Raw genomic sequence first — 17,617 nt, forward strand, 5'->3', positions numbered from 1 at the left:
TGGCAGTATTCACATTTTTATTGAGCAGTAAAAAGTATATGTGGTCAACATTGTTACTTTCATTTGCAAATAAAAGAGTTGGGAAGTATAGAAACCTGTACTTAACTTTTTATCAAGAGTACTTATCATCAAATTACTCCCATCCAGGCTTCTGCAGGTCTGTAATTTTCTTTCCAATGGATAGGAGTATGTGGTGGGAATTCCAGTTGATAACATTTTTATTTAAAAAAAAAAAAGAATCAGCATAGTCAAGTTGTCTTAGTGTTACGGATTTCTGGATTTTGTCCTTGGAGGAGGTCAGGATCTTCCCAAGGCCTGGGTCCTCGAATATTCTTCCAGTCATCAAAAGTGGAGTCTTTTATTTTCTATAGAGCCACAAATATTAGAGGATAAATATTAGTATAGGAGCCCTGTGGGTTCGATTAGGACCTCAGTGAATGAATGAATAAATGAGTAGAAAGAATCCAATAGGCCCTCACTTATAATTCTAGTAAATAACTGCATATCAAGCTTAATAATTAAAGAAATGTCATATTTCTTAGGACTTAAAATTTTTCTTACTTCCTGTTGATGTTACTGCCTATCTTTCCCCTCATCAGAATTAAACTATTAAAACAGAAAAACTCTATATTTTTTAAAAATTTATTTTATTAAATTATAGCTTATTTACAATGTTGTGTTAATTTCTGCTATACAGCAAAGTGATTCGGTTATACATATATATGTATATACATACACATACATTCTTTTTCATATTCTTTTCCATTATGATTTATCACAAAATACTAGAGCTCCCTGTGCTATACAGTAGGACCTGGTTGTTTATCCATTCTATATATAATAGTTTGCATCTGCTAATCAAAAACTCCCAATCCATCCCTCCCCCATGCTCCCCCTTGGCAGCCACAAGTCTGTTCTCTATGTCTGTGAGTCTGTTTCTGTTTTGTAGATGTGTTCATTTGCATCATATTTTAGATACCATAATAAGTGATATCATATGGTATTTGTCTTCCTCTTTCTGATTTACTTCACTTAGTATGATAATCTCTAGGTCCATCCATGTTGCTGCAAATGGCATTATTTCATTCTTTTTCATGACTGAGTAGTATTCCATTGTATATATTAATATGCACCACATCTTCTTTATCTATTCATCTGTTGATGGACATTTAGGCTGTTTCCATGTCTTGGCTATTGTGAATACTGCTGCTATGACATAGGGGTGCATGTATCTTTTAGAATTATAATTTTCTCCAGATATATGCTCAGGATTGCTGGATCATATGGCAACTCTATTTTTAGTTTTTTGTGGAACCTCCATACTGTCTTCCATAGTGGCTACACCAATTTACATTCCCACCAACAGTGTACAAGGGTTATCTTTTCCCTAAACCCTCTTCAGCATTTGTTATTTGTAGATTTTTTTAATGATGGCCATTCTGACCTCTGTGAGGTGGTACCTCATTGTAGTTTTAACTTGCGTTTCTTGAATAATGTACATGTTTTATTTTTGAGAGCACAAAGAAAGGGAAGAAGCTGGGAAAACAAAACTCCAGGTCCGAACACTAATCCAGCATAATAATGACTAGCATGGGTTAACATGGGTGATGGCAGTAAATGAAGAGAACGAAAGTGGAGAATCTAGAGTCTGCTAGAAGGAATAGGGACCAAGATGATTTGTTCTGCACCTAAGAAATGAGCCTGGGCTTAAGAATGAAAAGATATTCCCCATAGCTGCCATAAGCAAAGCTCTTTTGGGGCAATAAAAACTAGCTTCAACCACAGTTTGGATCACCATATCTTTAGTTAGTGTGAAGTGTCTCTCAAGCACAGGAATGAAAATAGGAAAAAAGGGAAGAACATAAACCTTTCTTTACCCTTCTGACACCACTCTGACAGTAACTTTCATATATCTGCTTTGGTTATTCTGGAATAATTAAGTGAACAAGATAGAAAAAGAAACACAGAGAACACAGGACAGCTTTTATTCAGAGACAGTGAAAATGATATCAATTTACCTTGACACTTGGATACTAAGCACTACTGTTTTATTAACAAGCTATATAACCCTGGGCTAGTGATTTGAGCTATCTGGGCACTAATTCTCTCAAAAGTAATAATGAAAAGGCTAGACCAAATGGTCTATATGATTTCTTCAGCTCTCAAACTCTACGGCTTCTAAAAGAACTTTACGGAACGTCCACTCCCAGACAAACCCTCCATAGCTATATACTGAGAAGTAGCAAATTAGAGGTTTTGACAAGATAATGGGGAAATAGTAAATGAACCATTCTCTAAATTTCACTTACAGTTTTACCAGGAGTCTACTAAATCTACATAGATGAACAAAATTCTACTAATTTAGTGTTCAAGAACAGAGTAAATTATTTTCAAGTATACTTATGAAATTATACAAAGTTATAAAAAGGTTTTAAGAAAGAATAATGGGGACTTTCCTGGTGGTCCAGTGGCTAAGACTCCACACTCCCAATGCCGGGGGCCCGGGTTCGATCGCTGGTCAGGGAACTAGATCCCACATGCCGCAACTAAGACCCAGCGCGGCCAAATAAATAAATAAATTAATTAATTAAAAAAAAAGAAAGAATAATGGCCTTCACTCAGATAACATAAGACCTATATGCTCAAGAGAATTTGAGAATAATTCTTAAATGGGATGCAAGGTTGGCAGAACAACTTCATGCAAAAGTGGTCCAGTCCCAAACTAAACTAAAAAACAACAACAATAAAACAAAAACAAACAACAACAACAAAAAAGTGGTCTAGTCTTAAGCTCTGACAAGATCCTCTGGGTAAACAATTTGGAGACTGAATGCCACAGTTTGAGGGGTTTAGGAAACATCAAAACCTTTCTACAGATCCTCCCTTATGAAGCATAAAATCAAGCTCAAAATGATCAGCCAATGATTGAAATGCTAAAATGAGAATCAACACTCTTCACACGTCTCTTCAATGTATATTATTCACAATGTCCACCTTTCAATCAAAAATGACCAAACATGAAAAGAAATGGGAAAATATGATCAGATATGGAGAACACCCTCTCTCTCCACATCCTATAATAAAACATGCTATTAAGCTCTTTGATTTCATTATTAAGATAGGTGGAAAATGATACCTCGTTATAATTTTAATTAACATTCCTATTATAAGTTGAGCATCTCTTTATCTGTTTAAAAATGATATTTATTTCCTTGTCTCTGAACTCATTACATGCTCTGCCCATGTTCCTACTGATCAAGTGAGTTGTTGAAATTTTCCATACTGATTTGCTCTTCATATTTAAATAAATTTATTCATCATGTTAAGATAAACAATATTTTTAGAATTTCACATTTAACTAGTAACTTTATATACACTATTTTTTTTTAGGTTAAACTTTTGAACTTTTGAATTTTTATGTATGAATTCTGCAATTTTTACTTTTAAAGCTTCTGGGTTTTCTATCATATTTAAATAGGGTTTTCTGACTCAAGACCACTAAAAAGAATCTTCATTGTTTACTCCTAGTACTTTTACCTTTTGTTTTTTATTTTTAAATTCTTGATCCATCTAGAATATGGATATGAAACAGTATATGAAATATAGATCCATCTTTATTTTCTTTTCAAACGACTACATAGTTGTTCCAATAACATATATTTAAGGTAAATATTTTTTTCCTGTACTGATAATAATTTGAATTTACCTTAAAGCAGATAGAACCAGTCACTGACTAGGAAGATTGCTACATTAGCATACTGTACCTCATACTCTGACTCCAATGACACTTTATTCATTTTCAGTTTTTTTTCTAACTCAGGATCAATCTGTAGAAAAGAAAGAGCAGCCATAAGTTATTTAAGTCTGTTAGATCCCATTTTCAATTTAAAAAAGTAATATAAGGCATGGCTGGGATGGCATGGCAGATTACAAAAGCATGGGAAAATCTCCACAAAACATACAGTTGCATAATGATAACTAATATAGTACTACCACCACTACTACAACTAATAGCACCTAATATTTACTGAGGACTTGGTATATGCCACGTATTTTGACATTTATTACCTCCTTTAATCCTCAAAAAATCCTATGACATAAGTATTAGTATTATGATCAAAGTAAGGATAATGGAATACAGGGAGTTTGAATAGCTTGTCAAAGAGGCAGAACTTGGCTTTGAGCCTTGGCCCTCTGCCTCCAGAGTCTATGCTATTAACCACCACACTAAATTATGTTATTACATAGAATCATTACAAAAATACTAATAAATGTAACACTGCTCTTGAAAACAAAAAAGAACATTTTATATACACCAGAAATTTAAAAGTTAGCTATGAAGAAATTAGACAGGATTCCATAGTGGTAAACAGAAACTGATGCCGCGTTACCTGTGTGTAGCAAAGTCTTTAGGAAAGAAGAATGTGATTGCTGAAATTAATTAACAACCATCACCATCAACAAAACCCAAATTAAATTCAGTGGAATAGCTGAATAATGACTAAACACAGCTTAAGACCAAAGTAGTACACAAGAAACACAACATGAGGATTCCACTAGAATGAGCACAAACAGATGGGATAAATGAAAGAAAAGGCATATTATGAAAGCTAGATCCAAAATAGGTCTATTAGGGGTTTCAGAATTACAGGATAAAGAGAATGGAGGAAGGGCAATAACTAATCAATAATTAATGAATAATATATTAAAAATACATGATTCCTCAGACTGAAAGAGCACAATAAAAAATAACCACAACAGGAATTCCCTGGTGATCCAGTGCTTAAAATTCATTGATTTCACTGTTGTGGGCTGAAGTTCGATCCCTGGTCAGGGACCTAAGACCCTATAAGCCATGAGGCGCAGCCAAAATAAGTAAATAAATAAAATTTAAAAATAACAAAACAAAGCCAGCCCACTCTTCATCAACTAATAGTAAAGCCTTAGGATATTAAGGGTAAAAAGAAAATCTCAAAAGTAAAAAGAGTGAAAAGACAAAGGGATGAGGATTGATTAGAAAAAAGACTGTTCATCAGCAACTTAAAACACTAAAATACAATGAAATTATATCTACAATGTCGATATTAAAAGGATTACTTTGAACCTCAGTTTTTTTTGGGGGGGTTGGGTTTTTTTTGCGGTACGCGGGCCTCTCACTGCTGTGGCCTCTCCCGCTGCGGAACACAGGCTACAGACGCACAGGCTCAGCGGCCATGGCTCGCGGGTCCAGCTGCTCCACAGCATGTGGGATCTTCCCGGACCGGGGCACGAACCCCTGTCCCCTGCATCGGCAGGCGGACTCTCAACCACTGCGCCACCAGGGAAGCCCTGAACCTCAGTTTTATTTTGACTATTTTCTCTCTTCTTTCTCGGCTTCTACTTGATTGGGTTTTTCTCAATCAGTGTTTTGAGTGGTGGAAATACATACAAACATATCAACAATCTCAGTAACTGCTGAACTCATCTATTAACTAATAAAGATTTTCTGACTGACATTTTTAGAAAGCCAGTTATATATTACTTACAAAAAATGCACTTAAAAAAAAAAGAATGAAAACACAAGGTTGAAGGCAGAGGTTACAAAAAATGATACACTACACACACACACACACACACAACTGGTGGGGGCAGGAGGATCAATACATAACAATATTTTTAATGGACAAAACAGAATTCAAGGCAAACAGCATCAAAAAGGAACATTTAGGACTTCCCTGGCGGTCCAGTGGTTAGGACTCCGCACAATGTGCGGGTTCAACCCCTGACTGGGGAACTAGGACCTTGCATGCATGAGGCACGGCCAAAAAAAAAAAAAAAAAAAATTCAATATTGGAAAATGGAACAATTTTTAAAGAAAATGTTAGAATTATTAAATATTATGTGACTATATTGCTTTGAAATGTAAGCAGCAAAATGGATAAAAATTTAAGAAATGAATACACAAAACATCCTAAAGGAGCTTAACATACCTCTCCCAGAAACTAACTGATCAAGCAGATTATAAATAAGATTACTGAAGATGAGTAAAATGATTAACAAGTTCTTTCTAATAGATATATATAGAATTTTGAGCCCAGCAAATTTGGATTGCTATTTTCTCCTCAAACACACACAAAATATTAATAAAAATTAAACTTATTATAGGGCATAATGGAAAACTAGGCAAATTCACATATAAAAAATCATCATATATAACATATTCAATGACTACAATCAATAATATTTAAAATCAATAGTAAAGAGATAACTGCAGAAAGAATCCATATATATGGAAGCTGAAAACGTTTTAAAATACATTAACATGTTAGAGAAGAAATCAAAATGAAAATTACAAAGTATTTACAAGTGAAGAGCTATCTGTTGCATGATCTTTTTCATTCTAATAGGTCTAATCTTCTTGTGTATAAAATTTCTTAGTAGAGAACATTTCATCTGCACATAATGACATTTTCACTCCTTTCTATCTAAACCCACTTAGTTCAGATTAGCTCAAGATGGCAGAGTGGAAGGATGTGAGCTCACCCACTTCTTACAAAAATACCAAAATCACTACTGCAGAATAACCATCGACAAAAAAACACAGGAATCTACTAAAAATGATACCCTACATCCAAAGACAAAGAAGCCACAATAAGATGGGAGGAGGGGGTGCAATCGTGATAAAATCAAACCCCATACCCACCAGATGCGTGACCCACAAACTGGAAAATAATTATACCACAGAAGTTATCCCACAGGAGTGAAAATTCTGAGCCCCAAGTCAGGCTTTCCAGCCTGGGCGTCCAGCAATGGGAGAAGGAGTCCCCAGAGAATCTGGCTTTGAAGGCCAATGGGGTTGATCACAGGACTTCCACACATCTGGGGAAAACAGGAACTCCACTCTTGGAGGGCATGCATAAAGTCTTGAGGGTACCAGGACCCAGAGGAAAAAAGCAGCGACCCCAGAATAGACTGGGTCAGACCTACCTGCTAGCATTGGAGGGTCTCCTGGGGAGGCAGGGGGTGTCTGTGGCTCAGTGCGGGGACAAAGACACTAGCAGCAGCAGTTCTTGGAACTACTCATTGGCATGAGCCCTCCCAAAGGCCACCATTACCACCAAACAGCCTGTAGGCTCCAGTGCTGGATCACCTCAGGCCAAATAACCAATGGCACGGGAACACAGCCCTTCCCATCAGCACACAAGTGGCTTAAAGTCTCCCTGAGCACAGCCCTGCCCACCAGAGGGACAAGACCCAGCTCCCCACCACTGGGAACCAGTCCCTCCCATCAGGAACCCTGCACAGGCCTCTTAGACAGCCTCATCCACCAGAGGGCAGACAATAGAAGCAAGAACTACAATCCTGCAGCCTGTGGAATGGAAACTGTATTCACAGAAATTTAGTCAAAACGAGAAGGCAGAGGAATATGTCCCAGATGAAGGAACAAAATGAAACCCCAGAAGGAAAATTAAGTGGAGTGGAGATAGCCAAGCTACTAGAAAAAGAATTCAGAATAATGACAGTGAAGATAATCCAAGATCTTGGAAAAAGAATAGAGGCAAGGATTAAGAAGATGCAAGAAATGTTTAACAAAGACCTAGAAGAATTAAGAACAAACAGAGATGAACAATATGATAACTGAAATGAAAAATACATTTGAAGGAATCAATAGTACAATAAGTGAGTCAGAAGAACAGATAAGTGACCTGAAAGACAGAATGGTGGAAATCATTGCCATAGAACAGAATAAAGAAAATAGAATGAAAAGAGATGTAGACAGTCTAAGAGATCTTTTAAATGCACCAACATTCCCATTATAGGGGTCCCAAAAGGAGAAGAGAGAAAGGACCTGAGAAAATATTTGAGGAGATAATAGCTGAAAACTTCACACAGTCATCCAAGTCCAGGAAGCACAAAGAGTCCCAGGCACATAAACCCAAGGAGGAACACGCCAAGACTCCTAGTAATGAAACTGACAAATACTAAAGACAAAGAAAAAATATTAAAAGTAACAAGGGAAAAACAACAAATAACATACAAGGGAACTCCCATAAGGTTATCAGCTGATTTCTCAGCAGAAACTCTGCAGGCCAGAAGGAAGTAGCACAATATACTGTATTTAGAGTGATGAAAGGGAAGAACCTACGACCAAGAATACTCTACCCAGCAAGCCTCTCATTCAGATTTGATGGAGAAATCAAAGGCTTTACACACCCCAATGTTCACTGCAGCACTATTTACAACAGCCAGGTTATGGAAGCAACCTAAATATTCATTGACAGATGAATGGATAAAGAAGATGTGGTACATATATACAATGGACTATTACTCAGCCATAAAAATGAATGAAATTGGGTCATCTGTAGAGACGTGGACGGACCTAGACACTGTCATACAGAGTGAAGTAAGTCAAAAGGAGAAAAACAAACATTGTAAATTAATGCATATTTGTGGAATCTACAAAAATGTCACAGATGAACTGGTTTGTAAGGCAGAAACAGAAACACAGAGGTAGAGAACAAACATATGGACATCAAGAGGGGAAAGGGCAGGTGGGATGAATTGGGAGACTGGGACTAACATATATACACTAATATGTATGAAATAGATAACTAATGAGAACCTGTTGTATAGCACAGGAAACTCCACTTCGCTGTAGAGAAGAAACAAACAATCCTGTAAAACAACTATATCCCAATTAAAAAAAGAAACTTTACAGACAAGCAAAAGCTAAGAGAATTCAGCACCACCAGACCAGCTCTGCAACAAATGCTAAAGGAACTTCTCTAGATGGGAAAGAAACCAGAAAGTTAAAACAAACTTGTACCTATACAGACTGCTATATCAAAACCTCACAGGAGGGATTTTGCTGGTGGCAGAGTGATTAAAAATCCACCTGCCAATGCAGAGGACATGGGTTCAAACCCTGGTCTGGGAAGATCCCACATGCCACAGAGCAACTAAGCCCATGTGCCACAATTACTGAGCCTGTGCTCTAGAGCCCATGAGCCACAGCTACTGAAGCCTGTGCACCTAGAGCCTGTGCTCCGCAACAAGAGAAGCCATCGCGATGAAAAGCCTGCACACCACAACAAAGAGTAGCCCCCGCTGGCCACAACTAGGCAAAGCCCATGCACAGCAACAAAGAACCAATGCAGCCAAAAATAAATAAATAAATTAATTAATTAATTAAAGACAAAAACAAAAAAACCTCATGGGAACAGCAAACCCCAAAACTATAAATAGATACACACACAAAAAAAGAAAAAGCAACCCAAACAGAACAATAAAGATGGCCATCAAACCACAAGAGAACAAAAGAGAAAGGGAAGAAAAAAGACCTACAAAAACAAACCCCAAACAATTAAGAAAATGGCAACAGCAATTTACATACTAATAATTACCTTAGTACAGTGGAGAAAGGACAGCCTCCTCAATAAGTGGTGCTGGGAAAACTGGACAGATACATTTAAAAGTATGAGATTAGATCACTCCCTAACACCATACACAAAAATAAGCGCAAAATGGATTAAAGACCTAAATGTAAGGCCAGAAACTACCAAACTCTTAGAGGAAAACATAGGCAGAACACTCTATGACATAAATCACAGCAAGATCTTTTTTGACCCACTTCCTAGAGAAATGGAAATAAAAACAAAAATAAACAAATGGGACCTAATGAAACTTCAAAGCTTTTGCACAGCAAAGGAAACCATAAACAAGACCAAAAGACAACCCTCAGAATGGGAGAAAATATTTGCAAATGAAGCAACTGACAAAGGATTAATCTCCAAAATTTATAAGCAGCTCATGCAGCTCAATAACAAAAAACCAAACAACCCAATCCAAAAATGGGCAGAAGACCTAAATAGACATTTCTCCAAAGAAGATATACAGACTGCCAACAAACACATGAAAGAATGCTCAACACCATTAATCATTAGAGAAATGCAAATCAAAACTACAATGAGATATCATCTCACACCAGTCAGAATGGCCATCGACAAAAAATCTAGAAACAATAAATGCTGGAGAGGGTGTGGAGAAAAGGGAACACTCTTGCACTGCTGGTGGGAATGTGAATTGGTACAGCCACTATGGAGAACAGTATGGAGGTTCCTTAAAAAACTACCAATAGAACTACCATATGACCCAGCAATCCCACTACTGGGCATATACCCTGAGAAAACCATAATTCAAAAAGAATCATGTACCAAAATGTTCATTGCAGATCTATTTACAGTAGCCCAGAGATGGAAACAACCTAAGTGTCCATCATCGGATGAATGGATAAAGAAGATGTGGCACATATATACGATGGAATATTACTCAGCCACAAAAAGAAACGAAATTGAGCTATTTGTAATGAGGTGGATAGACCTAGAGTCTGTCATACAGAGTGAAGTAAGTCAGAAAGAGAAAGACAAATACCGTATGCTAACACATATATATGGAATTTAAGAGAAAAAAAATGTCATGAAGAACCTAGGGGTAAGACAGGAATAAAGACACAGACCTACTAGAGAACGGACTTGAGGATATGGGGAGGGGGAAGGGTGAGCGGTGACAAAGCGAGAGAGAGGCATGGACATATATACACTCCCAAACGTAAGGTAGATAGCTAGTGGGAAGCAGCCGGGAGATCAGGAGAGATCAGCTGATCTCTCTGATCTCTAGGGAGATCAGAGAGATCAGCTGATCTCTCTGATCTCTAAGGAGATCAGCTCGGTGCTTTGTGACCGCCTGGAGGGGTGGGATAGGGAGGGTGGGAGGGAGGGAGACGCAAGAGGGAAGAGATATGGGAACATATGTATATGTATATGTATAACTGATTCACTTTGTTATAAAGCAGAAACATTGTAAAGCAATTATACCCCAATAAAGGAAAAAACGAAAAAAAAAAAACACTCCACATGCCAAAGTGGCACATTTTGCGGTGGTGTATTTTGCTCCCCATCAAGATCAAAACAGTAGAAGGAAAAAAAAAATATCTGTAGACCACAACAGTCTCTAGTGCAACATCTAGTGGAAGAGTAAGACTACAGCTCCCAAACTAATGGAACAACAGCAAAATAATAAAATGTTATTAATCCAAAAGAGAACAACAACAACAAGACAGAAATAATTATAACAATAGCACATAAAAGGAAGGCATATTTAAACCCAAATATAATTTAAAATTACATTAAATATAAATATATTTAATGAGCCAATTAAAAAACAAAACTATTAAAACATATTTTCTGTTTATAAGAGATATACCTAAAACTTAAGTTTACAGAAAGGTTGAGATTAAAAAGAAAGCTGGTGAAGCCATATTAATATCCAACAAAATAGGCTGTAAGGGGAAAAAGCATTATTACCACGCAAAGTTTCATTACAATGAAAATTCAATTCACCAGAAGACATAATAATTCTGAAATTATATGTACCTAAAAGCACGGTGAAATAGGCAAACAGTCATAATGAGAGATGTTAACACAATTCTATTGGTAAGAGAAGATATAAAAAGTCAAAAACACAGAAATTTGAAAAAACACAAATAACAAACTTGACCAAATGGATGTATAAACTTTTAGTATGTACCCAACAACATACTTTTATTATGTACCCAACAAGCATACATCATTCATACAAACTGATCATGTGTTAGCTCATAAAGCCAGTCTCAACAAATATCAAAAGAAAGAACTCAATGAAAATTTTCTTTGATTACAACACACTCAAGTTAGAAATCAATAAAAAATAGTAACTAGAAAATTCCCTATGTTTATAAGTTAAGGAAAACCCCTTCTAAATAGCTCACGGATAAATAAAAACAAATTTAATTTGATTGATTATGAATATATTACATATTAAAACTTTCATGACATAGCCATGGCCATGCTTAAAAGGAAATTCATCACATTACAAGCATATATTACAAAAGAAGATGGAATTAATCATCTCCTTAATTGCAGTTTTGAGAGTCAGGATGTGTTTGTTTATGATTCTCTGCCCAGGCAGTCCATGGCTCAGGGGTCTGTGAGCTAGTCTTGCCCTAAAGAAACCACCTGAGTTTCTACATTAATGATGATATCTATAATAGCAATTTTAGTACATTAATAATGTTACTAACAACGGCAATTTTTTAGTCATCTGACTCTGGTTGATTAGTGTTCAGTTAGCTCAAGATTGAGGTCAGATGGGACAAGAAAGGGAATAGAGTTCTGGATAGAGAGATTAATCAAACTCAATACAGGAACTTTTAGGGGGACTCAGTTTCATCATCAGGAAAATTTCAAATTCATCACATAATTAGGTAACAATTCATAACACACCCACCAAAATAGCTTTAAAAAACAAAATGAGGAAAAATACCCCAACCTATAATAGCAAGTATTGGCAAGTATTTGGAGCCTGGGGTACAAAAAACTGTTAGCAGTGTTGAGTGAAAGAAAAGCGCACAATATAAGAGCTCTCGGTTGAGTATCCAGTGTCTCGTTGAGGACTATAGCCCAGGAGACAACCTCCCAGATAAATCTGAAGAACTGCTCTGAAGAGGTAGGGGAAGAGGCTAGTATATATATAGAGTATATATATGGCTAAGGAATACGTGCAATCAAGCATACATCTCGGTAGAAGTTTATTGCTAGTCGTGAGGAAGAGACATCTCAGTTAATGATTTTAGTGCTCTTCTGAGTATGGGAAGATGCAAGAATCCAGGTTCATAAAAATTTTTTTCCAAAATATATCTAACTAAGGGCCTGTTTTGCCAAAGCAGAGTGTCTCATCCTGTTCTTTGTCTTGAATTCCTTTCAGGGTGTATGGTAAGGTCAGTGATTGTAGTGGCTAATGACTTGATTCCTATGAGGCAGGAGACAGATGGGCCCCAGGCTGAGCAGCTCAAGACTGTCCCGTTGGGGGACAGGAGCAAGGAGGAGCTGAGCCCTGTCCAGATAAAAGATAAAGAGACCACATATTTCTCATTCTCGAGGTCAAGGAGACCTTCCCGACTATGCATGCGCAGAAAGGCTCCTCGGGGGTCAAAAAGGGAGGGGGCGTCACCCCATAGTAAGTGATGTTAACCTACCCATGGCCCTCTTCGCTAGAATCCATCTTGGCTAAGAGATGCGTGTGCACACAGGGGAGGACCCTGACATAAACAAATATGGACTCAAAGCCAGGCAAAGGCAAGATGACTGGCCAGAGGAAACCCAGAAGAAATGCCCCGTGTAAGTGATTCAAACTACCACGAGGGCGCGACTCTTTCTCTGAGTCCACCTGTGTTAAGTTTTTTCACACATACTCTTTTTCCTCCTAATAAACACTTTATTTGTTTCACTACTTTCCATCTCTTTGTGGAAATTCACTTCCACAAAGCCGACTGGCCACTGGCCTAGTGGCTAGGATTCACCACTCTCACTGCCACAGCCTGAGTTCAGTCTCTGGCCAGGGAACCGAAATCCTGCTTCAAGCCACTGCAGTCCAAGGCCACCCACGATCACCTACAGAACTGGATTGAGGACGACATTCTTTGTTTTAAAGCAGCAGTGCAGAATGTGAAGGGAAGCAGAATATAACACCCCAAAATATGTCTCTTTGGCATAAGGATTATCTTGAGCTGATTGTTTTTAGGAAACACCAGACGCGCAAGCTCTGAAAACCAGTACAAGTTACACTTTGGTGAGGGACACATACATTTATAAAGGAAATCTCCATTTATAAGTATCTCCCTTTTAGTATCAGGAACAGAACGATGATTCTAAATCACAAGAAACTTCTACCAATCGAGAAGGTACCCACTTAAATCTGTGTAACAACCTTACCCTTTTACTGTGCTTTTCCCAGTAACCTCTCATAACTGCCCTCCCCCTCCAACATCCTTCTTCTGTCTTAAGATAGTATTTAAGGTGGTGGTGGGGAAAGTTTTACTCACTTTTCCTGGGTATCTCCCATGTATACAAGAGGTATACATGTTATTAAACTTCTGTTTGTTTTTCTCTTATTAATCTGTATTTTATTATCAAAGGATCTCAGACAAGAATGTAGAAGGGTAAAGGGAAAATTATTTTTTCTTCCCTACAATTGATTCAATCACTCTGAAAAACAGTTTGGAAATTATCAAATAAAGGTGATAATCCAGCAATTCCTTTTTTGCATACATGCAGCAAGAAAAATATACAAGAATGTTCACAGCAACATTATTTTCAGTAACCAAAACTGCCAAGCAACTCAAATGTCTAAGAGTAAAATGGATAAATAAATTATGGTATAATTAGTGGAATACCATACAGCAATGAAAAAATCATGGGGTCAGCAACTATGGCCCATGGACCAAATCTAGTCTAATATCCATTTTTGTCAGTAAAGTTTTATTTGAACACAGCCATGCTCATTTGTTTTTGTCCATGGCTGCTTTTATGATACAACACCAGATTTCAATAGTTGTGGAAGAGTGTAGCTCACAAAGCCTAAAACACTTACTACCTGGCTCCTTACAGGAAAAGCTTGCTGACCCTGAATTTAGAGCTAAAATAGAGATGAATTTCACATACATAATACTGGGGGGAGGAAAAGGCAATCAACACAATGATAAGGCAACCTACTGAATGAAAGAAAATAAGTGCAAATCATGTAACTCATAAAAGGTTAATATCCAAAATATATAAAGAACTCATACAACTCAGTAGCACCCCCTCCAAAAAAAAAAGTCTGCTTAAAAAATGGGCAGAGGATCAGAACATTTTTCCAAAGACGACATACAGATGACCAACAGGTACATGAAAAGATGCTCAACGTGACTAATCATCAGGAAAATGCAAATCAAAACCACAGTGAGATGTCACCTCATACTTGTTGGAATGGCTATTATCAAAAGGACAAGAAATGACAACTGATGGAGAGGATGTGGAAAAAGGGAGTCCTTGTGCACTGTTGGTGGGAATATAAATTTGTACAGCTATTGTGGAAAACACTATGGAGATTCCTGCAAAAAATGGAAAATAGAGCTACCATATGGCCCAGGAATTTCACCTCTGGGTATTTATCTGAAGGAAATGAAATCACTATCTTGAAGAGGTATCTGCACCCCATGTTCACTACAGCATTGTTCACAATAGCCAAGACATGGAAACAACCTAAGTTGTTTAAAAGGGAAAAAATTAAACAAGCACTATTTCTTTACAAACTACAACAGTCAAGCAAAGGTTTAAAAAAAAGACTGTTAATGGTCAGGATTACAGTGCACTTAATCGTACACTTAAATCATATTACTTAGAGTGATGCAAAAGCACATAATCTATTACTGTGGATCCACAGTTGTTAGCATTAGGAGTCAGGAGAAAAAAAGAGCAACAGCCATAATGAAGGCAGATGAGCTACGTCATATCTATTTCACACTAGAAATTGAAAGCTATTGCTTTCAGCTTATTTGTTTAAGCCCGCCTCATGGGTTCTGTACTTTCCTTTCAACCTTCCATACCCACAACTGAAGAGCAGGAATTTTTACATCCTGGGACACTGGATTTTCAGTCCTAAAATCAGGACAGCTCCAGGCAACCTAAAACGGCTGGTCACTCTGAATCAATACAGTCTTTTTCCACCCTCCTCAAAACTTCTCAGCTGTACTTATCCTTGATCTTTCTTAACTGAATTTGTCCTCTCAACCACAGTCTTGACCCCCAGCCCTTGACCTCAGCAATCTTTCCCTCGACTCCTCCTTAATCTCAACCTCTCAACCCTTGTAACAGCTGTCAGCCTCAACCAATCTTACCTTCTCAATTCCTCTCAAATTTAATCCACCTTACCCTCTCAACCTTATTTGAACTCAACCTCACCTAAACACTGACTCTTGACTTCACCTGAGTCTGACTTCTCAACATCAACCAACCTGGACATCTCAGCCTCAGTAGGTCTTGTTCTCTGATCCTTCTCACCTCAACTCTGTCCTCTCAGCCTCCTTCCATAGACCTTGACCAATCTCATCCTCTTAATTTCAATCAGCCTCATTTCTCCCACCTTTGTTCTCTTTACTTCGACCCCCTCGTCTAGACCTCTTCTGTTATTGCAATCTCCCTCACTCTCTCTTGCTACGAAAGTTTACCCAGTCCTCAAAAGCACAGCCTCAAGTCATCTGATGTTTATTCAGATTTTAATATTATATCACTATCAATTTGCTGCTAAAAATTTTTCTGGAACGCGTTCATTTCTATCTTCATTGCAAATGTTTTATTTCAGATTCCATTATTGTTCATCTATACTCTACTGCCAAAGTGTCTTAACAGGTCTCTGCATCTCCACTTGAAACAATCTCCTCCCTCCTATCTTGCTCCCCCAATCTCCTCTCTACGTTAGCCACTCTATGTTACATAATACTAATCATTTCCATCATTTAGCTAACTCTTACTCATTCTTAACCTTAATTCAAAGGTTGATACCTCTAGCAGACCTTCTCTGATACCCCTTTCCCAAGTCTAAACCGTATGCTTCTCCTTGAAGTTCTAGTAATGTTTTATGCAGAGTTCTAATACAGCATTTCACTGGGCATTGTTATATTGTATGTTTGGGTACATTTTTATATTAGATGTCTCCCAGCCTTGATGATGCTATAAACTTTATAAGAACCAGTTTCTTGAATCTTTATCTGTAGGATCTAACATATGATAAACACATGACAAATATTCAATTATTTTTCAAATATGTACATGCCATCCCATTTCTAAAAGTCAGATTATTATAACTTTCATCTTAAAGCAAAAGGGAAAAAATTCCATAATAAAATAATTGGAATGCTAACAGAAACTTTAAAACTCAGTTATAATTGCTCTACTCCCTCATAGAAAGTATATATTCCTTTTAAATTTACTATTTTTTCTAATACCTACTGTCTTTAAGACTAGCTAGGGCTTCCCTGGTGGTGCAGTGGTTGGGGGTCCGCCTGCCGGTGCAGGGGACGCGGGTTCGTGCCCCGGTCCAGGGAGATCTCACATGCCACGGGGCGGCTGGGCGCATGAGCCATGGCCGCTGGGCCTTTGCGTCCAGAGCCTGTGCTCCACGGCGGGAGGGGCCGCAGCGTTGAGAGGCCCGCGTACCGCAAAAAATAATAATAATAAAAAGACTAGCTAGCCTTGGTATTTCTCTTAAACCATAAAATTAACTGAAAAAATTGAATAGGCCTTTAATACTCTCCCACCAACGTTACTGAGGTCTGCTAATGAAATACACCTGACCCTTGAAAACACGAGTTTGAACCTCGAGGGTCCACTTATACAAGGATTTTCCTCAATAAATAACAGTTGGCCCGCCATGCCATATCTGCGAGTTCTGCATCCGTGGATTCAACCAACTGCAGATCGTGTAGTACTGTAGTATTTATTGAAAAAAATCTGGGTATCAGTGGACCAGCACAGTTCAAACCCCTGTTGTTCAAGGGTCACCTGTACTCAGGAAAAAACCCTCAAATATCAGATGTGTGCCACAAACAAAAGCTACATACTTCTGAGTGAATTAACCAGAATTGTTCTGTAACAACAGACCTGAATTTGACAGTAATTGTGTAATCATAGAGGTGGGAATCCTAGTTCTAGCCCTAAATAGCCACATGACCTTAAGCAAGTTACTTAAGCTCTCTGAGACTCAGATTCCTCACCTGTAAAAA

At 37.7% G+C, this 17,617-nt stretch overlaps 1 protein-coding gene across 3 annotated transcripts in view; it reads right to left on the bottom strand.

Moving 5' to 3' along the window:
- The window catches only part of COX16 (cytochrome c oxidase assembly factor COX16), a 26,728-nt gene continuing 9,111 nt past the window's right edge, over positions 1 to 17,617 (bottom strand). For 2 of the 3 annotated variants that reach the window (XM_089907891.1, XM_089907889.1), the window contains 2 exons: positions 3,765 to 3,827; positions 1 to 365 (listed from right to left, as the gene is read on the bottom strand). In XM_089907891.1, coding sequence (XP_089764017.1) covers positions 249 to 365; positions 3,765 to 3,827 — 180 coding nt within the window. In that variant the 3' untranslated portion in view covers positions 1 to 248. The remainder of the gene's footprint in view (positions 366 to 3,764; positions 3,828 to 17,617) is intronic. The other variant, XM_089907890.1, reaches the window with a different exon arrangement.

The sequence above is a fragment of the Delphinapterus leucas genome, chromosome 2, assembly GCF_059928025.1.
Source record: "Delphinapterus leucas isolate spDelLeu-1000000601 "Yukka" chromosome 2, BTC_Dleu_Yukka2, whole genome shotgun sequence".
In the NCBI taxonomy this organism is placed as follows: domain Eukaryota; kingdom Metazoa; phylum Chordata; class Mammalia; order Artiodactyla; family Monodontidae; genus Delphinapterus; species Delphinapterus leucas.